Source organism: Stylophora pistillata, chromosome 8 (genome assembly GCF_964205215.1).
Source record: "Stylophora pistillata chromosome 8, jaStyPist1.2, whole genome shotgun sequence".
NCBI classification, from domain to species: Eukaryota; Metazoa; Cnidaria; class Anthozoa; order Scleractinia; family Pocilloporidae; genus Stylophora; species Stylophora pistillata.
In genome coordinates this window covers 11,266,309-11,280,864 of record NC_142526.1, presented here as the reverse complement: position 1 = coordinate 11,280,864, position 14,556 = coordinate 11,266,309, and the positions used below count along the sequence as shown (strand labels likewise).

At 38.5% G+C, this 14,556-nt stretch overlaps 2 protein-coding genes across 2 annotated transcripts; one reads left to right on the top strand and one right to left on the bottom strand.

Annotated features, from left to right (window-relative positions):
- On the top strand, nucleotides 1-4,697 carry LOC148724968 (uncharacterized). The gene is made up of 3 exons (XM_088729467.1): nucleotides 1-131; nucleotides 1,693-1,837; nucleotides 2,105-4,697. The coding sequence occupies exons 1-3, from the start codon at nucleotides 114-116 to the stop codon at nucleotides 2,497-2,499; spliced, it is 558 nt and encodes a 185-aa protein (XP_088585593.1). The 5' UTR covers nucleotides 1-113; the 3' UTR covers nucleotides 2,500-4,697.
- Nucleotides 4,698-8,946: 4,249 nt separating this feature from the next.
- LOC111336049 (putative skeletal organic matrix protein 5) lies at nucleotides 8,947-10,557 on the bottom strand. Its single transcript, XM_022942076.2, has 4 exons — nucleotides 10,289-10,557; nucleotides 10,141-10,183; nucleotides 9,869-9,995; nucleotides 8,947-9,767 (listed from the first exon to the last, which is right to left on the bottom strand). The coding sequence occupies exons 1-4, from the start codon at nucleotides 10,479-10,481 to the stop codon at nucleotides 9,249-9,251; spliced, it is 882 nt and encodes a 293-aa protein (XP_022797811.2). The 5' UTR covers nucleotides 10,482-10,557; the 3' UTR covers nucleotides 8,947-9,248.
- Between the last annotated feature and the right edge of the window lie 3,999 nt (nucleotides 10,558-14,556).

Below are 14,556 nucleotides of genomic sequence, written 5' to 3'. Positions count from 1 at the left end.
TTTCGTTTTAAATGAACCGTCAATTATTAATTTGTAAGCTTTATGTAGGACGCACTTATACGCGAGGCAGAATTATTTTCTTTGCCTGCGAAGAGTAAAGCATCCCAACAGCCATGGAGTATCAGAACAAGGTACATTTTTCTTTTCGTTCACTTTTCGTTGTTGTCATAAGAATCGATTTCAGAACAGTATTTTAACTTAGAATTGTGGGTTTTCGAAGAGTTGTTTTCTCGCCTTGAACAGAATCCTGTCTCGCTCAAGCTGCGCTGCACAGCCATATGATGTACGTCAGTGTTTGTGAAGTTAGATTGAGTGTTAGTGACGACCGAGAGGAGTAACGGTTCAAGAGACGGAGGGTTGAGAAAGTTCCATGATTTAGCACCTTTCCGAACGAAGTTTTCTTCATAGCTTTATGATCTGCTTGATTCGAATTTCGTGAATCGTAATCACACAACAGCAGATTCATAAAAAGCAAGGTGGAACCAAATTATGAACCAAAATAAAAGTCGACTGCTTTCCAGTAATCTTCACCATAAGTGTACCAAATTAGCGTAATGATCCGGTCTTAATCTAAATCGAGTTTCACGTTTACCGTCCAATGAATTTAGCTTAAACAAATTTAAACGACTTCAGAATTTGTTTCCATTTGGCTTGATGGCCATTTAAGAAGACTGATTTTTTTAAAAGGAAAGTTAGATTTAACAACGTACAAACTTTAAAGATTTCGCCCCTTTCACACTCATTCAAAATACGGACTTCTCACCTTACAGGTACGATAAGAAACTGAAACCTTTCTTGCGGGCATTCCTGAGCATCATACGCTTTGTAATTTGATAAAAGGTTAATTTTGATAAATTGTCAAAATACAACTTAAAAAGTTGTATTTGACACTTAATTCGATGATAAAAAAATGTCCATGTGACAAATTATTTAGAAGTTCTTCCTGGTACTGTAATTAAAAAATGGAAAGATGATTTGTTCAGATAAAAATGGTCTACAGGCTGAGATGTGCATTTTGTACGTATCATTTAAGTTCTTTTTAAAATTGTAAAATTTTCTGACAAAGTTGAGCATGTGCAGATGTAGCGCAGTGGACTGGCTAATAGCCTGGAAAGCGAGGGGCTGTGAACTCAATCCATATAACACAACATCCATATTTTTGGTCTCATATTAACGGATATGTTTATGTATAAAAAAAAATACAAGGAAAGACAGCGTATGCCATTCCAATGCTTGTGTTTAAAAAATAGCATCTGGAGCAAATTAATCATTCGAGAATTCGTCCAGCTCGTCGATCGATTTCGAACTAAAAATATGCCATCCTTTGTCGAATCCTAAGTTATCACCAGTGTCGGATAGGATTGCGAAGGAAAAACGATGACGACTTTCCCTTACAATCGAACCAAGGGGAAAGAACCTTGAAGTCTTTCCCCCACAATGGTAGCTAAAATGCGACTTGAGCTGACATACCTATGTCTCGTATTAATGATTAAGTCATGTTTCTTAATAATCTTTTCTTATTCAAAAACAAATTAAAGAGAGTTTTTGAAAAATCCGTCTTGCTTGTTTTTTTTTTTTTTTTTCTTAATATTAATATTATTAATACTTTTCGAGACTAGATTATGGTGGTCCAGAAATGCTTTTTAAGCATCAACAAGCACTAAATTCCAGTGATTATTTTTTTTTCCGCAGGAAGAAACCACAGATTTTAACGTGAAGAACAAACATCTAAAAAGCTCAAATGAACGTCCTGGTGCAGGAAAGGGAACAAAAACTCTACCACTGGAGGAGCGCCAAAAAATGTCTTGTGGGTTCGGTAAAGACGATTCCAATAAAGGTATGGTTCCTTTACTCAATGTTATTGAAGGAAAAATGAAGCTGACGAATTTGGGTAGTGGATCATTCTCAGGTTAAACACTAGACTAAAAGCAAGTTCTCCTTTTCAGCGAAGTCCCTCTCGCGAGTCAAGACAAATCAGCGAAAGTATGAATTGATGTTAACGCGCCGCGCAGAACTTTCGGAGAGAAGCATACGAAAAGCTATTAGGTTAGTGTCCAAAGACTCTTCTATAGTTTAGATTTCAAATGCAATCTTATATCTTCAGATGTGGACACACAGAAAGAAAGTACCGGATGGAACGCACCGGTTGAAGAATTTTCAATCGAAAATGCCAAGTTCGAAAGAGAGCTAGAGGAGAAAAAGGTGGAAGATGCCTCGCCCAAAATATTGAACGACTTTGACAATTTGGAGAAGACAAATGCCGAGCTCAGAGGAACGATAGATCTCTATGAGAAGATTATTCTCACGCTCATTGTGGCGGTTTATTGGAATAAGAAGATAATTACTGAACAGAGAGAGAAGTTGGCGAGGGGATGTACTCTGAAAGATCTTTTAAAGCCTAAGCCTCCAAAAGATGGATCTCCCCGCGAGTCCAACCCACGCCATCGTCGACTAAAAACGTTTCCACCCTCATCCTTTACAGAACCAAACGTCGAGTAAAGAGTCATCAACCTGTCCAGGCTTCCTCGTCTGACTCTAACTGCTCGTTACCTTCCATCACATCAAGCCATCTCATTGTCATATGGTACAGTCGTAGATCTCTCATTACAAACACACAAATGAAACTGCCACTGCACAAACACACACAAACGAAACTGCCGCTGCAGCTGCTTTTCCTCCTATTCAAAGATCGGGAACTGCTACTGTTTCCGCCTAAAAATAGACATCTCTTCTTAGACAAGCAATATCATAAGTGGCAGTGATCAAATTTCCTCGCACCTCACAAACATTTATTTCGCCTAAACTATTTTATTAGTGCTCTGCAACTTTTAATTTGATTCATTCAGAAAGACTGGAAACTAGTTAAAGAAGACTAACATGTTAGCGCGACAAAGGTTTAATCAAATCTGTGGCACATTATATATTGTCGTAGATGTTTGATTCTTCATTATTACTAGCAACGGGCATAGCATCATCACCGTAAAATGATCTTTAGAGATCTTAAGTAAAGTATCAGCACGAGCAATGGAAACAGCAGTAAAAAGAAAGCAACAAAATTAGAAACTAAAACAGCCTTATCAATAGCGGTAGCAAAGGTAATGACGTTAAAAAGAATCAAACACGATCGGCAGTATCGTTCTTGTCATACCAATTCTGTTAGCATCAAAAACTTAGAGATGTTAGAAGAGCTAGCAAAGCTAGCAATAACCTAAAAACTTTTTTTTGCTTCGGTGAGGGTCTTAATGAGGTAATATATAGCCATATTACGGCTAACGGTTAATTTCTTTTTCCTTATCATTAAAATATGCACTCTAGAATAAACTCTTTTTACGGCTAACGATTGAAATTAGACGGTTTTCACGCCTAACAGCTAAATTTGTTGCCAATTTATAGCCAACGGTTAACGCTGTTGAGACACTCTTTGGCGCATGATACTGCAACTAAGTATTCGTGAATACATATTAATTCAAAGAATAAAAATTATTCAAAAAGGGCCTAGTTTTGATTGGAATTATAAAACATTCCGCGTCGGGCCTTCACTGGTGAAATCAAAACCATTGGTTTATCTTTTCTATTCTTATGATTTTAACTAGTACTGAAAATCGTGCTTTCGTATTTCAGTTAAATTTCAGTAATATGCCTCTGAGGTAGCTTTTGGTTTAATGAAGAGTACAACTAAGATGAATCGTTACGTTTAGAGTTGCAAATATAAGCTGATTTATTATTTAGCTGGCAGTGCGCACGGGCAAGATGAGGCAAATCCTGTGTTCTGATTGTCTACCCGAGCGGGCCCATCTAGTCCGCTCGGGATTTCCCGTACTGATTCCGTGAGGAAAAGAGTGCGTGGAGCGGACTCACAAAGTTTGTAATTTTTGGACAATGTCGGCGATAACGTTGCAAAAAGCGACAGAAAACAGTCAAAACAAAGAAAAGGTTAAGCGACCCCCTTGGGTTTATTTTGTTACAAAGCAACACAGTTAGCTTTCTTTTCCGGCTCTTGAAATAACAAAGTCATTCTTGATTCTTATCAAAGCGAAATCTTTTTGCAAAATAAGAGATCCTTTATTCCCTAAGCAAGATGGGCCCATCTCACCCGCTCAGGATTTCTCGTGTTGATCCTGCGCAAGAAAAATAATGTGTGAAACGGACTTACAAACTTTTGTTACTTCTAGACAATACCGGCAGAAAACAGTCAGAAAAAGAAAAAATTAAACGACTGGCTCTTTTTTTTTTTTTTTTGCGTTTTTATGGATTCCGACTCGGTCCATAAAAACGCAAAATAAAAACTCGTCCAATATACAGCCATCTTGACCTCACGTGCACGCTAGGTCAATAAATCCTGCATATTTTACTCGTGTATTAGAAAAAAGGTGCTTATTTATAGACTAAGAGAAAAGCCTTATGATTCAAGTTAGCGGCAGAAATCAATCTTAGAGAGAGAGAGAATTTTTATCATACTTATCCAACTTTTAAGATACCAGTGGTTCAATTATGTCAGTGTCATTGTACAATTGAGAATTTGTAAATAAAGTTTTAAAAACATGGGCACGCCTTTCAAAATTTCCCTCAGCTCTTGCTGCGTTGATTTTACGATCTCGTCTGAAGTTTAATTTACTTTGAAACATTGGCACTTTTAACATCAGTTGCTATGGCGAGAGAATGTGGTGTAAAAAGCGGGAAGAGGACCGAGCCGTGATTTGAAAAAATTCCATTCTTCATGATTTTAGAGATAACGAAAAAGAAATACTAGAAAAGCAGCCATTAAGCAAACCCTGTATACAAGTAAACAGTTCCGGGAATTTCATAGCCCATGTTCAACCAAAACACGCGCACTGCGAAATTTATTCCAGTGTCTGATAGTTAACGTTTCTGTACATTTGAAAAATTATTTGAAATGAGCTGGTCCTTTGCTTCGCTTTTGTGAGGGATTTGTCAATGATGGAAATGCGAGATGATTTGCGAGAGGATGCCCTGGGTGATTGACTTTACGCCTGAAGTTAGCGAAGGCATCCTTTTGGTCAAACAGCAATTTTATTTTATGGTGGTTGATTTCAAACAACTGAATTTGTGAAGAAACGCAAAAGATTCCTCTTAGACAGAACTGCAACAGCTTCCGTGAAAGCTGAATATAACCGTTTCCGAGAGAAAGTGTGAAATATTATTTTGTTTGATTGACACCTCCGTGATTAGTGCCTTTAGGTTGAAAAACAAATTGAGTTCAGAATGAGACCCCTTTTGATCAATATTATTTTCGGACAAGTTAATAAGACCGAGGTTTGGACCGAAATTCATGATGAAGTAATCAAGATCCGTACACACTGATTTAAGCAAAAACTTATTTTGTGATCTTCATACTTAAAAACAAACAAACTGTTCCAAGAGGCCTTAAACTGCTGTCTAAAAGTAAAATTCAAAATCCAAGCTCTCGCCGATCAACGGCATCATCAGGGATAAGAAAATGTTACGAGCACGCTATATATATATATGCGAAGAAAGTGTACGGTGAAATGTGTAAAAGATACGACTATGTATGAAAGCTATATAATAAATAAACTGTGAATGGAACATAAGGCTCTACTGATGGACCTACTCTAGACAAAGGACCTCTAAGAGCGCTAAAGAATGGTCTAGAAAAGAAAATACTAAAAATAGAAGGTCTGCGAATTGATTACAGTCTTCCCGGGAACTGAGTATGGGCTTGTACTTTCTAATGTAAAATGCTTCATAAAGGCGTAGATTAGCGGGGTCGTTTTCGCTTATAATAATCTTGACATCAATGCCTTAAGGCCTCATTGGAACAGTTTGTATGTTCTTTCTTCCCACTTTGCTGATTTCGAACGGCTTCAATAACTTTGAAACAATAGCAAACGTAGGCTACAGTTGTAAATAGTCAGTCACGTTTCTAAAAGGTTTTAACGGTTCCAGACCTCATTCTCTCTAAGTAAACGTAGAATGTAACTTTGGCCTTACTCAAAAGAGGATTCTTTACATGATGACTGTCTTTGAAGACGGAAAGGGTGATGGACCAGATGGAGTGGCTTCTCTTTAAATAACAACAACAACAACAATTTAACATTTATATAGCGCAAACTACTATATAGATAATCAGTCGCGCTTTACAATCAGTTAAGGTGAGATCGGACGTCAGAATTCATCAGGCGCAATATGCAGCCACTTCAGTCCATGTATTGATCTCACCTTCCCTCCCCAATTCACCCTAGATTAGACACTACACAAAGATAGACCACAACACCGGGCACTACGTGCCCTACTCTTTTCGAAGAGTCTGTGGGTTCTTTAACGTCCCACAATTTTTTTATCACATATAAGGGCTTGTGAGACGGGACCTCCATTTATCGTCCCTATCCGAGAAGACTAGAAAGTCTAACTATTTGCAGATATTATTACAAAGGCAGCACTTTCTTCTCAGTTATTTAAAGACCCTGAGTGTTGGTCCGGCCGGAGTCGAACTCTCGACCTCCCGCACAAAAGTCCAGCGTTATACCAATTGAGCTAACCGGGAGGCGGAGAAATTAATAAATTAAGCGTGCTTGTGCCGATGGTAGCGAATAAGAACTGCCTTTTTCCTTCTCTCTTCCTTGTCCGCTGGGGTGGCAGGTTATTTGCCTCCGGCAACGGTGTTTGGTTTGGACTCCATGTCCAGCGAAATAGCTGCAGAGTTGTCAAAATCGTACACCCGCTCTGTATACATCCTTAACAAACGGGGCCATATTTTAAAGACGTCTTGGCGGCATCTGGAAGCCTTGACTCTCCGATAGCCATGATGACCTCATATAGCAGGATCTGAGGGTTCACCTTTTCCAAATCAAGAACACCAACTTAAAGAAAGAAACAAAAGATATTCCAGATCTGGACCTTTAGGGAGACGCCATAGGGGCTAAGAGTGTGCCTGTACAACATAAAGTCGATTCTACGCAAACTGTCTTTGACAAACACTATATGAAAATCCAGTGTCTGTTGCTAACGTATTTCTAACCATCTGGCTCCGGTTGTTCAAAGGGCGGATAACGCTATCCAACGGATAAATCGCTATCCAGCGGATAAGTGTTACCAAAACGTACTGCGCTATCCACCGGATAGAGATTTATCCAGTGTATAGCGTTATCCATCCTTCGAACATCCGGGGCCTGGTCGGTAACCCCTTACGATGAACACTAGAGCGAAGCTACCGCCTAAGGTAATTGGAACTTTCTTTGAAGCTCATTTCAAGGATGATTCCTCGCAGAGAGGAAACCATACATCGAGCCTAATCATGAGACTGAGAGTTCAAGCAAAGCTTTATTTTGACGGATATAAAATAACGGCTAAAAGCCGGTAGTTTTCTGTGAGACATTGATCATGAGATTGGCTCTTATTAAACGCATGTATGCAGTAACTTTATCTGAAAAGTTTGTTCGTTGAAAAGTCGAAATGAAAACATCATCAAAATTTGCAACAATGGATTTTTGAGGTCAGTTCGTGAACTGCCCTTCTAAAAAGTAACTCCCAACCGGAAAGAGAGTTTTACTGATTTAGCAACTAGAACATTAAGACTAACTAAGGAATTAGTCTCAGTTCCAGGATCGGTGTGTTTTTGGAGAAATTAAGAAAAAATATTTTAGCTGTTCTGCCCCATAGACAAAATGGCCGAAAGTGTACCTTGACAATTCATCGGTTACTGCGTTTACATTGATTCTCATGAAGCATTGAATGCACCAGTTTTTGTATCTTTTTAATGGACTTTAAGTCTGTACAGAAACGTTTGTTTGTAAGCAAGGCTCCCCGCCGGGAAAAATTATCTATTGTTACCCTGGCAACAAAAGTGTTGCAACATTTAAAAAGGGCGTTTTTGTACATTCCTCCGGCTATTTAACTGCATGTAAAGTATGAAGTGGGTTAAAATTTTCATTTCCCAAGTTGTTTGATTCTTACAGAGACTCGTTCTTAAGGTAGCCTTTCACGGTATGACTCAAAAATAGCTTCAGTAAATCAAAAGCAAGAGAACGAGACCAAGACAAAGTCAAATTAAGAATTACTTTGAAGACGTACAAACTGAGAACCTACTCAAGACTATATCACTTTATGAAAATTATTCTTTTCCCGTACCCTTTTCAGCCAAAAAGCTGTCGCCAGTTCTGAATATAAATCTTTCATGAGACATGACTACAGTCAATGGCATTTCAAGTTATTTGAAATTTTAATGAGGATCACATCATATTTTACTGTTTTGACCTTCCCCCCTCTCTTTCGGCTTATTAAAATCCCTGCTTTGTCTTTCTTCCAGTTAATAATCTCTACTTCTACCAGTTGAATACTGGGATGATGCATATACTTATTTCCAGAGAAAAAAGCACAATGGTATCTCTAAATAAGATTTTTTTTCAGTTGTAAACTCTCCAATTGTGAATTCCCTCTTTCATCGCCAACATGTTTTACATAAACAGAAGAGGAAATCAAAAATAAGGAACGATGGTTTTACTTAGCCAGCCGGTTAGCTCAATGGATAGAGCGCTGGACTGTTGTGCGGGAGGTCGAGGGTTCCAGCCCCGGCCGGGCCAACACTCAAGGTCTTAAAATAATTGAGAAGAATAGGCTACCTTTCTATAACATCAAGAAATGGTTAGATATTCTAGTCTTTTCGGATAGGGACGAATAAATGGAGGTCTTGTCTCCTGCAGGGTTAGGGGTAGGAGACGTTAATTTCCCACGCATGAGATTACTGTTTGATGGATGTCCTCCCCTGGGGTGGGATGGGTGGGTTTGTTGGAGCTTAAACCTCGTAGGGGACCTATGTCCAATTATTTCTGCTCCAGTACGTGGTACAAATCCTTAAATCAAAAATAAAAAAATTAAATTAAATAAAAAAAAGGTCTTAGTTTCGTTCGCAGTTTAGTTAAATAGAAGAGTGACCATAAGAACAAAACACAAATGGACCAGATCAGCAAGTAACCCAACAAGAATCATCAAGCTTTATTAAAATAAGTAACTGGAAAAAGAGGTTACCAATGAAATCGAATAGCCATAGTCTACTAAAATGATTTAACTTTTTCTGCCAAATTACTAACTAGTAAAAGCGTCTTACATTAGAATGTTTAGCCGCCTGTCATGCTTCAGTTCAATCCCCGATCACGATACTGAAAACATTTCTGCTCATTATCAGTTACTTTAAACCCCATAAGCTACTTCTATACTTTAATTCATGGAGCCTGAGTTCTGAACCAGGTCGTGGATAACGTACAGTTTCCCTTTCACTGCACTAGGATGTACCCCATGGCTTTGATGTCTTTGTTGCCATTATCCGCTGACCATCTAGCCCTGTTGCCACAAGTGAAAGGCTCATTTAACCTATTTCCTGTGCCAAACCCAATTCTAGAATCACAATTAGTGCAGTCGTTTTCGTTATTTGCAACAAAACCAATCCTTGCCAGTCCTCCTGTTCCAGCGGTACACTTCGCGTTGAATCCTTCCTTGTTACAGTTGCGCTGTAAGGAGGCTTTTGAACCAATCAGCGACTTCCACGTATAACGACCAAGTGAGGTAGCGCGGTATTTCCCATCAGCAATTATTGAGTGCAGAGAGTCGGCCTGCTTATGGAGGACGATGAATTTTAACTGATTGCCGATCTTCATACCGAGACAGATCTTGGAGAAGGGAGTATTCCAGTAGGTTGGTAGCTTGGTCTGTTGTGAATCAAAGCCAGTCTTGCCTACAGCAAGGTTGTACGCATTTTTGTCGCTCCAGAAATGGGAATTGTAATGGAAGGTTCTCTGGAAAAAATTAAAGACTTGCACTTTTATTTATTTTTATTATTATTTTTTTATAGATTTCAATAACATTAAAAATTTCTTAAAGGAGGCAGGGATTTTACCTTTGTACCGTCAATCTTCATGGCCAGCGTCCATCCTCCACCACCACATCCAAAGTTTCCCATGTGACAGTAAACAGGAATCTTTTGAGAACCAAACATCAGCGGGTACACTTGGCTTCGTCTCGACCTCATCATGAAAAATAAAGTATTACAACGGATTGAGCCAGCCCGAATGCATGCACGAGCAGAGTCATTATACCTACAACAATGGTCTGTAAACATCGAGCGAGCGATTTGGAATTTGAAATTAAAACATTGTACTACATCCTTACTTTCCTTTGTCGTACTGCTCCTTGCAAGAAGAGAAGGGACGGGCTGTAAGAAAGACAAGACTGCGGTTTTAGAGTGTTAGCGAGTTGAAAACTCTTTAAAGATGAAAATATTAAATGCCGCTCCCTAAAATATCATCGAAAAAAGTACCTGGAGGCTCATCTGAAGGCAAAGCGTCCTTTATAAACGCAATCAAATTGTTCACTTTCGTTTCCAGCTTCCCGATAGCTATACTGATCGCACCGCAGTGATTGGCGGTACAGGATTGTCGTCTGGCGTTGATTACAACAACGAATAGTGGGAGAACATTAGCGACGAAATAAACTGCAATTAACAAACGCATCTTGAGAACTGATCAACGTTAGAAAATTCTTCAGTTTTGCTGTGTTTCTCAACCGGTGAATAACTTACTGTGGTGATTTTGCTTCGTTATTATTTGTTATAATTGTTTATCATGACTCGTATTTTCTTGCTCGTATTCAACGTCATCCTATAGACAAATCCTGAGTTTAAGTTTATTTTAACATTATTCACTGCAGACAGATCCGTGCAAAGAAATAATCATAGACTCACAATATAGCTGTCCGTACTGAAGAATGAAAAGCCAATTTAGAGAGCGGCGATAGAGCGATTTTTCAAACCAATTTTTTGTTTATTTTAACGAATTGACTAATTTTTGTGCATGCATGCGTGCTCACATCATTAATTAAGACTCTCATTGTTTTGTCTATGGTCCTTATATTTTGTATAATTAAAATGAGTCAAACGATAAGGACTGCGATAAAGTTACTGAGGGCTGTGTTCAAGCAAACTGAATTTTCCGTCCACCTGTTTTGCATTTTCACGGCTAGTTTCAAAAGAGAGGGATCCCTAGTTCCGAAGAAATCAAATAAAGGGGGATCAGTTTCTTGAGAAACTGTGGTATTTATTCGGTGGGGGGTATCACTAGATACTTTGGTTTTAACAAATGGGTTGATAATATAAATTAGCCCGTAAAGAATCGTGTTAACGCGACTCGCGTGCGCGTGCTTTGGGACTACGTAGGTTAAATATTTTCGTAAGAAAATCACGCGGACCGTTTTATTTTTGACGTGTGCAATTTTCTTATTGGGAGAGTTGAAAGTTTTTTAGTTCATCGAGTGGCGGTTTGTTTAACGGTCGTTGTCGTTTACCGCGAGTTTACAGTTTTCCGTGTTGGAATAAACGTGTTCGTTTTGATTTTTCGTTTCGCTTCCGAACAAATCATCAAGATGTCAGATCACAGTTTATTTTATTAACTTTCGTCCACGGTTGGTCCACAAAAGGGAAACTGCGACCTCTGTGTCGGACTTGACTTATAAGGACAAGTTTAAATATAAATACCATTTATAAATGATAATGATGTACATTCAAGTACCATGTAAATACAGTGACCGAGGTTGTCGAACATAAATAATATTAACGTCTACTCGTTCAAAGCGTTCAACAGTTCTTTTGTGACTCTCGCTGTTCGATCGATGAGCGTTCCAGTTGCTTTTCATGTTCAAAACATCTGCGTGAGATCATTTGTTTGTCGCGACCGCCTGCACTGACAAAGAATAATGATATAACTAATTCTATACGTATGATGCACGATCCTCGCAGTAGACAGCGCTACTTAAGCAATAGCGAAAATCAGACCTGAAAAAAATCAGGCCTGTACGGGATTCGAACCACTGACCTCTGCGATACTAGTGCAGCGCTCTACCAATTGAGGTAACAAGCCAACTGGGAGCAGGCCGTTAAGTTGATTCGTAATAAACCCGTGAAAGTGATAAGTCAGATACAATGAAATATATGAAGTTCATATATTTTGAACTGCGGTATTAGATACGTATGATGTATCTAATACCGCAGTTCAAAATATATGAAGTTCATATATTTCATTGTATCTGACTTATCACTTTCACGGGTTTATTACGAATCAACTTAACGGCCTGCTCCCAGTTGGCTTGTTACCTCAATTGGTAGAGCGCTGCACTGGTATCGCAGAGGTCAGTGGTTCGAATCCCGTACAGGCCTGATTTTTTTCAGGTCTGATTTTCGCTATTGCTTAAATAGCGCTGTCTACTGCGAGGATCGTGCATCATACGTATCTAATACCGCAGTTCAAAATATATGAACTTCATATATTTCATTGTATCTGATAACTAATTCTGTTGACAAAGAATGTCGGTTTTTATACAGAACAGTGATTAACCTTTAAGCATTTACCCTTCAACGAAGTTGTCCCTAGCTCTAAAGACTTTTAAATTTTCAATCAACATAAAATACAAATTCTTCTTCCCTGAAATTTAAATCTGTTTAAGATTAAGCCAAATTTTCAAAAGGACACGTAGACTGTTTCTCTGTATTGATTAAGTGAAGATGTCAATCAAAAACGCGTTTGAGCTTTTTCAAACCAGATCAAGCTTTGAATAATTTAGCGGCATAGCTTTACCGGTGCGTTCATTAACGCGCCTAAAAATTTGCACGTTGATCGAACTTTGTTCTGGGTTTGCTGTGAATTGTATATTGATCAAAATAAATTGTGATTTCGACCGAAAAAGGAATATGTTAGTCCGTAAAGAAACGGGTTGAAACACGCGGGGACGAGCTGATAAAGATGGCCGGGGGTAACTTGTGTTACCTAAGGGGCCAATCTGGCAAAGGGGTTTGGGGAGAACTTGCAATGGGAAGAAGCCTTCATAATTAAACCGCTTTTTGACAATGATTTTCCATAAAATGTCTTTCCTGCCCATATTTTAAAAAATTTCATATTTTCTGTTATTTGGTGTTATATTATAATTTATTTTATTATTTACTATTGTTCGACCTCTTTCTTTCTTCAAATATTACTTGCGACCACCCTAATACAACAAATGTACTTTTACTCAATTAATTAGTTTAATCATGGTAATTTTACGAAATTAAACCCATCGCTTTATAAGCTGGTAAGCCTTACCTCACTACATTTTCCTACTTCAAGATGGCTTCTCCGCTTAAAAGTTGGGAAGTTCATGGTGCATGTCACTGCACTAAGATGTACCCCCGTGATGGCGCCTTTGATGTGCTTCTCTCCATTATCGAGGGAATATGTTACTTCGTTTCCACACGTGTTGGAGTCATCCCGTAGACCTCCCGTACCAAAATCAATCCTGGAGTTACAAGAAAAGCAGAAATTCTGCTGGTTAGCAATGATGCCGATTCTTGCTTGGATTGACGAAGGTCTCCTCCCTCCCCAATGAACCCTTCGGCCTTCCTTATTGCAGTGGAGCTTCAGTTCAAGGAGTATTGTGAACCAATCAGCCACTTCCACGAGTAACGACCCAGGAAGATGGCACGGATGAGGATGTTTTCCAGTAGGTCGGTACCTTGGTCTCTTATAGCTCCAAAACTTTGAGTCGTAATGAAATGTTCTCTGTAATTTAAAACAAAGAAAACAATTACTTTTTTCAATAAGATTAGAAAAGATGTTTATTTATATTTGTATATTTTGTTGCAAACTTCCGTTGACAGAAATGTAACAACACAATTATTCCATTCAACTGACAAACATAATCAATAAAAACAAGCGCAATTAATGTACAGGCAATAAAGGCTGATAGTTTCTAAAGAAACTGTTTGGGGCTGCGTCGGTGGGGGTAACGAAATAATTTCAATATATCAACAAAGTTGAAATGGTAAATTGGCCACCGTTACGATTATTAAAGCTGACGTTTCGAACGTTAGCCCTTCGTCGGAGCGAATAGCGTTAGCCCTTCGGCATTCGCTCCGACGAAGGGTTAACGCTCGAAACGTCAGCTTTTATAATCGTAACGGTGGCCAATTTACCATTTCAACTTTGTTGATATATTCAAATTATAATGTACAGGCAACAGAGTCTGACCACCATATGTATGGCAAGGCTCACTTTTATATATACTTATTATTGGCAGTGTTTTATCATGAAAAGCAACGTTACCATGACTACAAAGGGACTATAAAACCGTTAGGGAAATATCGAGCGTTAATAGAATGAAAAGAGCATCAGAGCAAATGCAGTGAACTCCTGTAATATTTCACTGTGGAGCGGAAACTTGAATTATTACCATTCAATCATTATGGAAAAATGAACGAAATGAAAAGGTCGAGCATTATGGCGACTACCGTACTCATGGCATTTTTTCCATGGAGAAACTGTTCTTGCTACCATAAACTATCGGTAGGTAAAAAAATACAAAACGTTAAAGGTAACAGGGAATTAGAGCGAATGCTAAGCCTATTGCATTTATTATTTCCATTGAAAAACTTAAAATACTTAGAACTGAATTAAGAACTCTTTCAAACCAATTTTTCCAAAGGAACCTATGACATTTTTGAAAAGACATGTTTACTGTGCAGTTTATCTGACGAGTCAGTTAGTGGGACTTAGTTGAATT